This window comes from Manacus candei, unplaced genomic scaffold, assembly GCF_025592945.1.
Source record: "Manacus candei isolate 608988 ecotype Guabito, Panama unplaced genomic scaffold, ASM2559294v1 h1tg000028l, whole genome shotgun sequence".
Classification (NCBI taxonomy): domain Eukaryota; kingdom Metazoa; phylum Chordata; class Aves; order Passeriformes; family Pipridae; genus Manacus; species Manacus candei.
In genome coordinates, this window is record NW_026138076.1 from 10,232,819 (window position 1) to 10,245,839 (window position 13,021).

The window sequence follows — 13,021 nt, forward strand, 5'->3', positions numbered from 1 at the left end:
AGAGTTGTGGCTCTCTTATTTACAGCAGGAAAATTTATCAGTCTGCAGTAGAGGAAATGCTACAGAGACAACCCCTTTCTTTTGGAAATTGCCTGGCTCATCGTTCCGGAGCAGAGCACTTTGAACCAGTTCTGTACAGCTGTTCTGGGAAATCAGAACCACAACTGAATCAAATCTGGGAAAAACACAAACAGTGTGGCATTTCTGTGGGGTGCAGCCTTCCTGAGGCAGAAGTTGGGCTGCACTGTCTTGTACTGGGGTGCAATAAACCACTTTCTTTTCTGCACATAGAGAGCTTTAATGTCATGAAATGCTTGATACCATGTGTGTTTCACTTACCTTCTTTTTCTTCATGTACTTTTCCAAATATTGAAGCATATCTATCCATCTATCTATCATATATATATGTGTATATATATATACATATATATATATATATATATATATATATATATATAATACAACAGGCTTCCCACTGAACTGAACTGTTCCGTGGTCTTGCCAGTGCCTGCTGAGGCTGCCTTGGTCTTGACTGCTGCAATAACAGGTGGTAGAACTGCACCTACCATGAGACTAAGAATGAGTTTGACTTTGAAAAACATTTGTCATCCTCAAGCAATCATAAATTCAATTTCTTTTACAATGGCTTGACTGCAAAATGGAACTAATCAATGTTTTTGAAAGCCAGAAACAGCTCTCTTTTACTGTAAAATTGTATAGAGGTTTTTTCAGTTGCACCTGCAAATTCTTTCCTCCTAAAACATTAGCTGGTTTGCAACTTGTATTTGTAGATCAGTTTAAGCAAAGAGTATATCTGTTTATAGTCTTTCTTGGAAGTGAATTAAAAGTGTAATGCCAAGCTAAAAGCACAATGATACAAATAAGCATAGCAAAGCTGGAGCAGTCTTTGCTTGGAGATATTTCACCATTTAAGTAGATTGTCAAGGTCATTTACACTACTAGATCCAGTCAGAGGATATTACATCTTAAATGCATCAGTGCCGTAAGCATGTCCCTGTCACCTTCCCTCATGTCTCAGAATAAAACCACCTCTTTTAAACTTTCTGAATTTCTACTTCAGTCCTGGAAAGCTATTTGTAGCTGCAAGTGCTATTAATAAAATTACTCTTCGGTAGATATCACAAGCTTGGGTGCTGCACTACAGAAAAATATTATTTTGCATGGGTTATTGATAAACACCAAATTATTAAAAATGAGAAAATCTTAACAACTCCTTCCCTCAAATATTTTCTCATCAGTGTTTGCACTTCTCATTCACATCTAACATTTTATTTGATTTGGACATTTAACAATTCTCTGCTGAAAATGTCACAAAAATGTTTAAACAGAGGCACAAAGAAAGCCTGAATAATTTAAATTCAAAATAGCACATATAACATTGATTAAACAAATCAAACCACGAACTAGAAACATAAATAGGGAACTAATCTTCACAGTGCAGAACTGCTAGCAGCTCCAGGTATAAGATAGCATTAGACTGTAACTATTTCTCTGCTGTAATTATAACAGAAACACATTTGACATTATACATCATATTTTTCAATGTCTATAGATATCAAAGGGGTTTTCCAAAACCAGTACTGCATTCAGCTTCAAGTTAAGCAGAATTTGAATATTTTTTCTTCCACATCAGAAATGATTAGTTTGTCTTGCACTCTGACAGTCATATTGCAACTGAGCATTGGCCCAATAAACATAGTAGCTTCAAATTAAAGGCACCTACACACACTGCAGTGGAATGCTGAAGGTCAATACATAGATACTCATTATGGTTTTCATTCTCAGAGCTCCCTCGACTGAAATATGGGCAAAACACAGATCAAACAGAGACATCTGAACTAAGATGAGGAAATTCTGAAAACTGGGGTCAGATGAACTTTGAGCTTTGCCAGATGATCTGACAGCTCCTTTATCAATAAGAAGTTATCAGCAAGAAGGGTACACATCACTCTGTGCCCACTGTGAGGCTGGCATAGTCACAGCTTTATTGTGTACATACACTGACTAAGCCTGGTGAGGAAAGTTGGTGAAGTGCTGTCCAATCTCCTCGAGCAATGAGGCACAGCTGAGTTGTGGTCTCAGGTGGTCCCAAACATGAACCTGTGAAACCTCAGGAACCATCTCCATTCACCACCACAGAAGCATCTCCATGCCTGGGAAAGTGGAGTGGCAATGGGGAGACAGACACATGGGACTGCCTTTTCTTCGATGAGTTAGGACCAGAGCTGCAGCAAGCACAGGGTAGAGCATACTGTAGCTATCCCTAAAGACTGACCAACAGCTCTAATCAGAAGTCCAACAGCAGACTGTTCAGAGCAACTGAGGATTTAAAAAAAATAAATGAAAGAGGAACATGTACAAGCTGGAGAAAAAAACCAGCCTCCAGCTGTCAGGATAACTGCTACAGAAAGAAGTACATTCATTTCCTCCTCCAACAAGAAGAAACAGAGAGAGCCTTTGAAATGACATTACACAAAGCACCTGTTGCAAAGAACTGAATAGAGATTTTTGTTCAAGTTGTATTGCTGCAAGTTATTTGCTTGCATTTTTTTAAGATTAAATTCCAGAACTGTGTAATCAAAATGCATTCTTTGCAAATGTAGTTAATAAAGTAATTTAGGTACCCAGCTTCTGTGATCTCATAGTTAAGAGTAACTGCTTATTAAGTAATTACATGCCTACCTGGTTTTTCCAGTGCAGCCAAATACATTTGCAAGTTTACAGTCATGCTTGGTACAGAGGAATGAAACTGCAAGCAGAGCCAAGGAGAGAATGGACAACCTTGATACTGTCAGTGGGACCCTGAAGTGATTGCCACTTCAGGGCCCCATTATATGTTTCTTAAAATTGAGACAGCAGTACTTTTCATTCTGTTGGAAATGTAAAGGCCAGTGTCAGAGTACACACCTCCTTCTGTTAATACCTGGACTACACTGGGCTACTGCATAGGTGCTGTTGACATCCAGATCATCCACACACTCTGGACATGAAACCAAGCTTTCAGTGGAAGAGTTACTAATGTCAACTATATGTCTAGGCAGAAAGCGGTCATTAAAATCACTGTGTCCCATCCTGAAGAGGTGTTTTTTCAAAAGTATGGACTTGGGACATGCAGAATTCCACTTCTGAAGAAAGGCAAACTTTTGCTTACAGTGGATTGAAGAGTTGCTTGGGAATGAGAAATATACCTGTCTGCCTATATAGAGATACAAACAACTTATTTGCAAAATTTTACTTGGGGAAACATAATAAAATATTTGGGACAGTAAAGTTATTAATAATGTTTCCAGGTCAAGGAGGATATTCACATTCCTTTTATGGAAAAGGTTCACAGTTTTGAATAACCACGTATTATTTTGGCTACATCAGCAAGTATGTGAGGTAGGAGAGTAAGTACCACAAACACAGTAACATAGTGAAACTCTCCTGAAAGAATAAGCAAATAAAGCAGAATACTGAACATGGTTCCCCAATTCACCACTTCAGGAACAATGATGCTTAAAAGTAGCATTTGGTGGCCTTTTGTCCTTATTTTGTGGGGGTTTCAATGAGAACTTGAATACAGAGCAAAGAGAAGTTGGATATTTTGTCTTCTTAAAGCCTGTATCCTGGACATTTGGTCTGGGAAGAGACATGAGTTCCTGAGGTCTCAAGCAAAGGAATAATAAGCTCACTGAAGACCTTGATTAAGGCAATGATTACCACTCATTCATCACGTCCTACTGATGCTTGAATGCCAATGTTGGTTTTATAATTATGGTCCAGAGTGATTAGTAACATTTGCTTATTGTTTTGAGAATGTCAAATGTTAGGTGCTACTGCCTGCCAGACCCCTCATCCCTGACATGCATGAGGCAAACTTGCCTCTCCCCCCGTTTAAGAGCAGAACATTCTTACCTCATCACCAGCCTGGGTTGGGTAATACAAGTCTGTCACCAAGGATCCCACAGAAATGCTGGAATAATTACAGTACTTTGCACTTTCATACCATCCTCCCAATGGAAATTCCTAGTGCTTCATAAACATTAGCCAAAACTTATTAACTTCCTATAAAGTATGATCACTGCGATCCATTTGCTTTAGGGGGACGGGCACATGCTGATGAAGACTTGAACAAAATTACAGAGCAAGTCAATGACAGCTCCAGTGATAGATCCTAGACATCAGATCCCACATCCTGTGTGCTAGATACTAGGCTGGCTGTAGCATTCAGGTTGTTACCAGAACAGCCCTACATGAGGTCCCACACATCCCAGCAACAGTCCTGCCTGCTAGTCACTTACATCTTTTTAAATAAAAAATAAGGAAAGATTGAGTTTTCTGTTTGGTTTTTTTTTTTTTAATCACACACAGTCCACCACATGAAAGGCATGTCAGTCATGGACATCCGGTTCCCATGTGGATAGGATCCCCTACCCCATTTTAAGTGATAACACAAGGAGAACAAAGCATTACCTTCCTCTCCAGCAGCAGAGTTTCCAACAGTTTCCCTTTCACGGTCAGTCTGGTTGGAAACAGCACTTCCACTTTTTGTCCTTCGAAGAACACTGAACGCCTTGTTTATTTTTTTAAAAGATCTGCTTCTTATAGTGGAACGTTCAAAGTGTCGAGCTGCAACAGCAGGAAAAAACAAATCAATATAGTTCAACAGTTCTGAGATAGAACCATAGCATTTCTGCAGCCCTTGGCATATGATGGGCTATAACATCAACAACAGGGCTGCCTGCACTTCACCTTCCCACCTGAGTCCTGCTGATACTCTAAGGCTGCACCCACACGAATTTGGGTACAATTACCCTACCTCAGTTCTACACCCTGGAATTGCCTCCTTCCCAGTCTGTTTTGCCAGCCACAAAGAGACATCTTCTGTGAGTGTGGTAGCCTTGGAAAGAATAATCCTCTGCCAAGACAAAATCTCAGCATAAATCCTGTGAAAAATGCAAGTAAAAGGAAGAAGCACTGCCTTTCCCAAGCTACAAAAGTGTGACAAAAAAAAGGCTGGAAGTTGTTAAAAACTCTTCTTGAAAAAATCCCCACTACTATTACTGCCTCAAAACCTTGCAAGGCTTCCAAAGCCACCAACGATTGCCAACAATTTCATGTCAAAAATTCAAGGATTATCAGGTAGGAAGGATCAAATATGTCACATATTCTGACCTGAGTAAGGCAATACAAAAGAAAAGTCATAATACTTTCAAAACATGTTGCTCTTTTCCATCCTGCTAAAGACATCTTCATGGCAGTTGCTGTTCTGTCTCTTCCAGCTCTGTATGCTAGCCAAACATTGTAATCTAATAGTACAACATTCCCTTAAACCAGACTGTGGCCTCTAAATTCAATAAAACTGACAGGATTTATTGAGATTCTGGAGTTCTCTTCCTGCATTATCCCCTTCCTCGCCCCTCCAGCTCCATGCACACAAGAAGAAAGCACTGCTCATTTTCTGGTCTTTCTTCAGCCCTTTATCAATTCTCTCAAGACACAACTGGTCCAACAAGGTGGGCTATCCATTTTGGCTTTAGAATCCTCAAATACGCAGTTTGAACTCACAGTTAACACTTCTGAGTCTGCCTGTGGCAGGACATGCTTTTCAAATATGACACTCATCAGAGACGAGTGCGGTGTCACAGGGTGAAAGATCAAGGCAAGATTTCCTGACGCAACTTGTCACTGACTGTGGTTATTTCAGCAGGACCAGCTCTTCCGAGCTGCACCTTCCTGAGAAGCTGGCAGACGCCTCCCAAGATCGTAAGGCAATTCTTAAGGTGTATTTTTCCTACGAATACTTGGTAACTGCCAAACAGGCTTTTGGGTATGTGTCCACATCCATGGGGGTTACCTGGGCCACCAGGCTCTGGTGAAGCCGTTACACAGCTACACCATCTCCCCAGCACATCATACATAACATTTAATCTTCCAACTGAGCTGATTTGTCTAAATAATCTTTCTTAAGACTTGCAGTTTGCATGGGTACAGCTAGTCTATCTTCAGCTTGATGCTGCCCCTGGCCAAGCCATTTTGTTTTCAACTCAAGTCTATTTGGTCACTGAGTACACAACTGGATATACCATGTAAAATGAAAGCTTTCGATATCCTCCCCCTTTTTTTTAAATCCTCCAACAACCTATATTTCACAGAAAAATCAATGTTGAAAGAGGCCACCAGGCTCTGAAGCCACCTTTTTAGCTCTTACTTCTGTTTCGGTTGCTGCGGTGCAGGTCTCCGGGGCTGCTGCCCAGCTGGCTGTCCTCCGAGGTGGGGCTGAAGGCCGGGTTCACCAGCCCTGGCTCATCTGTCATTAAGGCAATGGCCGCAGCTGCTGAGAGCTCAGGGCCCAGGGCAGCTACCGCTAAGCTGGAGCCATGGTCCGGAGAGCAGTCTTGGGAACGCCTCTTCCGTTCCTTGGTAAGGCCATAGTGAGATGCTCCTTTACATCTAAGGACAAGTGAGGAAAAGAGACACATGATAGCAAGTTGCATTTAAATGCTGCGTACTTATGGAAATTATCTGGTGTCAAGGAATCACTTGGAGAACAAACTGTGATGATTGTGGTGACCAGTGAAACATGGATGATTAACAAGAGGGAAAAATGCCAACCCTGTCATGTTACACAGAATCAAAAAGAAGGAAATCTGTCCTTCAAAGGAGCTGAGTTAACATCTTACATAGAAAGACTACTGCTGATCAATGAACAATAGAGAGCCTCAGCCTGGCATGTAGTCTCACGTGTATAAACAGTTACTGCAGATGCAGGACAACAGGAACAGCAGGGGGCTAATTAAATCAGAGGCTGGTGAAATAAAAGGTGCTTTACCCAGTCCTGCACCCTGAAAAACCCTCCCTGTCACCAAGGCAGTCACACCTGAAGCACAGTACTGTTGTCTGTAGAGACCAGTGCAATCAATGAAGGGAAAGCTGCAGGTGGGAGCTCAACACTTGAGAGCTTCGGGAATCCACTCCCCATAAGGTGCCCATACAGACCATTTACTACTTGAACTGCACCTGAGGAACTGTTTTCAAATTCAGCCACAGAGATGAGGTTGCCAACAATGCTATTCCAGCTCAGTTGAGACACTAAAATAAAGAGGTCAGTGCCTTGACAGAGGAAGAGGTGCAAGAGGTGGTAGGTGTGTCCCACTTCCTCTGCAGCCCCACCAGTGACAAGGAGGGAGTGCAGGGCTCCCACCAAGGTACTGAGAGTAGGTCCTCAGACCTCAGACCAAGGTCAACCTGGGATTTCATTAGCTTGAGGAGCTCAAGGCAGGTCCTAAAATACTTCTGAAGGAAAATCCAAATCCTAAATCCTAACTTGATCTCCACAGTGACAAAATCCTCTGTTTGTGGTGGACATGCATGTTCCCAAAAAAGCTGAAGATAAAGCATTATAAGAGGCAAATTACAAGCCTGCTTTGAAACCAACTTACTGGTGGTGCCAACTATCTGCTCTAGATTCATCCTAGAGCGTGAAGGCAGGACCATGTGTGGCATTTCTTTTTTAAGATGCATTAAAGAAAGTCGCTAGAATGAAATTGAAGGTTGCTGTACTCTTTATGAGTCAGTATTCAACAAAAGCTATAAAATAACTGAAAATACAGAGTGGCCAAGGACACAGCACCTGTGACTTTTCTCCAGCACCTCTTCTGCCCAGTGCCCACCCACTAGAACTGCATTCACCGCATTAGAAAAAGAAATCTACCTTTTAATCATAATCTAATGAGCTTGACCTACTTTCAGTTACTATTATCTCTTTCTTCATAGCAAAGGCTAACTGATGACTTTCATGAAAGTACCCTGTAGGGCAAACTCACAGAAATAGATGTAGAAACCCTTAGGGATAGAAAGCTCTTCGTAATATATGGCATGCACAAAAGGCAATGCATAATACATGCAGTACACAATGCTAGTGGGTTAAGTGTCACGAAAAGAAGTAGTACACTGAACAGAAGCCTTGGAAGAGAAATGATTTATGGTAGCAGTTTCTGGGACAGAAAGAAAGAAGAAGTCACAGAGCTCTCTGTATTAGCTTTAGAGCAGCAGTTTAATTTCTCCTATGGTATTGGCTTTTGATGAGACAATTGAAAAACCTTTTTTGGCACTAAATTATGATTTACCATCATTTACCTCATACCACTTCTGACAATGTTCATCTCAAACAGGGGAAAAAGCCCTAAAGCAAACTGTGTCATATTGATGCAACTATGTAAGGGCTTTGTATATACTTTAAGGCTTGGATGGGAATGGCTGTAACAGAAGTTATTTCTGAAACCTTTCACAAGCAAAATGAGGAATCTCAGTAGAAAATACTCTTATGGAAGAGAAGGTTGGTCAACTATTGCAAAAGACTGAAAAAAAGCTATTTGAGGCACCTGTTGCAAGGCAAGACTGCAAAAATAATTATGTAAACCAGAAAGGAAGAGCTCTCCTGCCTCTCCTGCAGCAGGTATTTTTCTATTCCTTCCAGAAAACAGGGTGTGACTTCCTCACTCCCCCAGAATCCTACACTGTGGCAGGTTGCTCTCCTTTAGATTTCACACGAAGCAGAAGCACAAAGGCCTTTCCCTCTTGCTGCTTATCTAAAGTTCTCCAATGCAGCATTTTGGAAACCCATCCTTGACATCTCTCACTTGCAGTCAAGTCACATTTGCTGATCCAGGCTAGTAATTTTGGACAAAATAGTTTAAAAATAGTCTAAAAACACAACACAACAAAGTGAACACAAAGAATTGGCTTTGGGGAGAACTGTTTGTTCTCAGAAGACAGTCTCTGCTTTGCAGTGATCCTGCAAAGATTTAGAGTATAAGAGATATTCTTACTCCTCTACATTTTATTTCATTTGCCTCTGCTTTCACCATGCCAGTAAAGTTTCAGTAGCTGATACTAGAACAGCAGCCTTGTGAATGGATCCTTAAATACATATGATTTTTTATATTTTGTGGGTTCTATGAAGATCAACATGAAGATCAGAAGCGGCTCTGCCCAAGGATTCCCGGCTATCTGGAGTCAACCACTGCCTGGTGCCCATCTGCACTTTACTACTAAAGACTTCACTTTCTGTGGAAATCCTCACTTACTGCTGCTGGCTGCACTGCAGACACTCAGTCAACAGCATCAATCCAACAGCAATGAACAGAAGACAGTTACTTTGAATGTAGAGAGGACTGACACAGTTTAAGATGTGGCTTATTGGAGAAGACAAGTTGTCATGACACAAAGCACAAAGCATATCTTTCTAACTCTGCCAGAAATAGTTAAAAGAGAACCGAAGCTCTTCAAGTGTGAGCACTGGAGCTATTTCTTAAATAATTGTGGCAGGCATAAATGAATACAAATCAAGCCTGCTTTCTTCAGATTAACACAGTGTCCTTGAAGAAGAAAAAAAAGTCCCAAGACCTCAAACTTGTAATAAAATCTGCAACGGCATCTCTTCACTTTCATTGTTTTGCTTATGCTGACACTGCTGTGATAACAGAAAACAGAAGAAATTACTGTCTAAGTGGAATCATATTTATAGTGTCTCAGCTACATTTTTCCATATGGTTGGATTTGGCTCCCAGAAAAGAGGAATCCATAAAACAGCTACATGCCAGTACTAATTAGCTCTCTCATTGTGATTATTAATCACAATGCCTGATTTACAGCTGGAGGAGCAGGATACCTGATTAACACAGGCCAGTCAGAAAGTGAACCCAACACTGTCTGCAGGCCAAGGTGAACTACAGATTTATGTTCCTTCTCGGTCGCACTGGACAGCAAGTACATCCATACAGCTGTATGATACTGAAACAATTTGAAGGCCAAACTCGAGAGAGATAAACAGACATTAATAATGTGTGTTGTGCAGTTCATGTCATTAATGTAGTGTCACTAGGTGCATACAGGAAATTGAGAAAATAGCTTCTTCTGTTTGCATAGCCTCTTTCATGAAGCAGAAATGTGCCGTCTGAAATTCTGGCCATACGAGCTAACCACTAGGCAGTGGAGAGCAGTGGTGGCTCCTGAAACTTCACCCAGGACTGCAATTCTGGCTAGTATCAACACTAGCAGCCACAGGGCAATCTTTGCTCTGCACCCTGCTCCACATGCAAGGGAGGCTTTGCACTCCAGGCTTCAGGAGCAGCACATCCAAAGTACTGGAGCAAGGAGATCCAAAACACCATGGCTGCCTTAACTTGGTCCTATAATTTGTGAAAACAACCTTCAGTGAAACTCAAGGCCAAAAGAAACATATTCACATCATTTGAAATTCAAATCAAAACAGTGGTTTGAAAACAGATTTTTCCTTGCAGCATCCCTGACTTGCACAGCAAAGGAAGGATTGAAAATGAGGTTGACCTCAAGGATTTCAATTACCCAGGCTGACATAGGGACAAAATGTAAAGCCAAAACATAAGCAAGGACAACTACATGAATTTTTTTGCTTCTCTTCTAGTGATTGAAATGAAACAATACCACAGGTAAAAACCATGTATGTATTTGCCCATGGAAGGGGATTGGAACTAGATGATATTAAAGGTCCCTTCAACCCAAACTGTTCTATGATTCCATGACTTATAATGCATTTTTTCTTAAAAATACCCTGCTTCCTGTGTCACTTCACAGGCTATCCCTCTTTCTTCCTGTCTCGGACTTGAAACAGGGCAAAAAAGTGAATCTAAAGAGTCACAGCGCCTGTGAGCCAGGTCTGACACAAATAAACAGAGCAGGAACCCTCCCTGCCCAGTTCAAGTGGTGCTTTCCCAACCTCACTTCCAGTACGCTCATATTTTGGAGCTATTTTGCTTTAGTACAGCAGCCGTGGACATATTGTCTGAATGAAATTAAAAATAATATATACAAAGCACTTACGATTGCCCAGCAGAAGAAAATACTGCATAATGGGCTGTCATTGCTGATCCAAAACTAAACCCTGATCAGGGTAGACAAGTATGTTTCAGCTATACTCTCACTGCAAGCAGCCTCATCCCTGTGTAATTTGGGCTGGACACAAGCTGGGATCCAAAGTACCAACAGTGTGTATCTTACCCCCTGTCACACAAATGCTCCCTACTGCTCTGGTACCCCTGAACTGATTCAGTGGAAAGGCTGAGGGAGCAACCAATGCTGATCAGCTAGGAGCGTCCTGGATAACCTGGTGCTGATTAACCTCACTTGTGAGACCCTGGTGAGAGGCTCCTGCTGTGCCTGGGAAGAAAGGAGAGGGGGGCTTGAACTGGAGAGCCTGACTCACAAGATGGTGTTGACAATTCCTGCCCCACGGGAACCATTCTCACCATGTGTGCATCAGCAGTGACTGACACAACCCAAATACCCACCACATGGATTTCAGGCCAAACACCTAAACTCTAAAGTTTTCTGAAACTCCATCATGAGGAAGTGAAGTGACTGGATCAGCTCTCAGACAGGGATGACATCCTTCTTCTGCTCTTACTTTTGCCAACTGTGCACCAGGAAATGTAGCCAAAAATGAGAAAGGAGCAAGGCATCTAAACTCCAGCCAAATCCCATGTTACAGCTCTAAGCTAAAATGCACCAAATGCACAGTCCCCATCAGGACCAACTATATGGGTGCTGAAGAGGCCAGAGACATCAATGTCTTCAGCAGTGAAGGTGACCACTACGCTGCTGCTGTTTGCACCCAATGATGTTATATCATCCTTGCTCAGAAAACTGGCTTCTGTGAATCCCCATCCTATGTGCAAAATGTCTCTTTTTTTCTTTTCTTTTTTTTTTTTTTCTTGTTTTTTTTTCTAGGGAAATCCATCCTGGAACTGAATGCTTAACATCAATGATTTTTCCTTGATAATTCTGAGTTCTTGCAAGGAATAACGACTGTGTGAATGCTGCATACGAAAAAAAGCTTCATAAAGAAGTATCTAATTTTTTTTAATGCATTTGCTTTTTCTGCTTTTCTTAAAGAATATCAAGAGCATTCCTCAAGCTACTGTAATCATCAGCTATGTCTAGAAAGGTCCTCCCCGCATTAAACATTCCTCAATATTGATAAAGAAGGGAATGAACCATCTAATAAGCAAAGCTTAAAGTCCTGGATTATAGTTTCCAGTGGACACTTGCTGAAAGACAGGCTGCAAAAAACATATCTAAGCACGCAACTAGAAACAGGCTGTTCTCTGCACCTGCACTTGAATTCCATAATGCCAGCAACATTTCCAAGTGCTTACCACTGCTGTTCTGTGCCCTCTGTACCCTGGCATTGATGCACTTGGGTATCCTGTCCCTGATGATCTCTCAGTGTCAGAGGCTTAAGTGGGAAATTGTCCCAGTTACTACTGCTCTTTCATTTCAATAACCCTATAAACAAAAGCCTTTTAGAGACAGCTTCCTGACACCTGGGGCACGAGGGCTAGCTGGGAGGGTAGCATGGGCCAGTGGCATGAGCCCCGCTGCCTCCAGAGGGTTGAGGATCAGCAATTCCTTCCTACGCTTCCATAAACACTGCTCTTTTTGGTGTCAGCACAGAGATAGATATGATAGAAGCTAAGATGAGGCAAATGGCTTATCTGCCTAGTTGTCAGAGAGATTTTCTCATGTTATTTGCTTTCTATTGTCAGCCAGGGGCCTTTACTATAGTATAAACATGGAGTAGATTTAGTGGTTCTATATTTCTGCTTTATTACTCTACAAATATTTATAAAGGTCCTCATAACATTTATTTCTTTAAGCTAAAGTTATTAAGCTTAAATAATTTCCCACAATATAGGAAAAACCTCTCAAATACCTATCTTTTTCAGTTTAATTTCTGCCTATTCCTATTATGGTTTCCCAAGGTTTTTTTCCACACTTTTTTGTATTAATGAAGACATCACAATTCAATAAACTCTGGAACTACCTTACTAGCAAAGCCTAAAGTTGTGCTTTGTCCTGTCTGTAAAGATCTGACCCCAGGGAAGGGCTGTCATTTTCACAATGCTTTTGCACTAAGATGCTGTCAAACAAAATATATTTGTGCATTATATAAGGAACGTGCGCAAGAGTATTTGTG

General features: G+C 41.4%; 1 protein-coding gene across 2 annotated transcripts in view; it reads right to left on the reverse strand.

Annotated features, from left to right (window-relative positions):
* LNX1 (ligand of numb-protein X 1) overlaps positions 1-13,021 on the reverse strand; it is a 111,713-nt gene that overhangs the window by 28,390 nt on the left and 70,302 nt on the right. For both annotated transcript variants that reach the window (XM_051790380.1, XM_051790381.1), the window contains 2 exons: positions 6,215-6,456; positions 4,477-4,632 (listed from right to left, as the gene is read on the reverse strand). In XM_051790380.1, the coding sequence (XP_051646340.1) occupies positions 4,477-4,632; positions 6,215-6,456 (398 nt within the window). The remainder of the gene's footprint in view (positions 1-4,476; positions 4,633-6,214; positions 6,457-13,021) is intronic.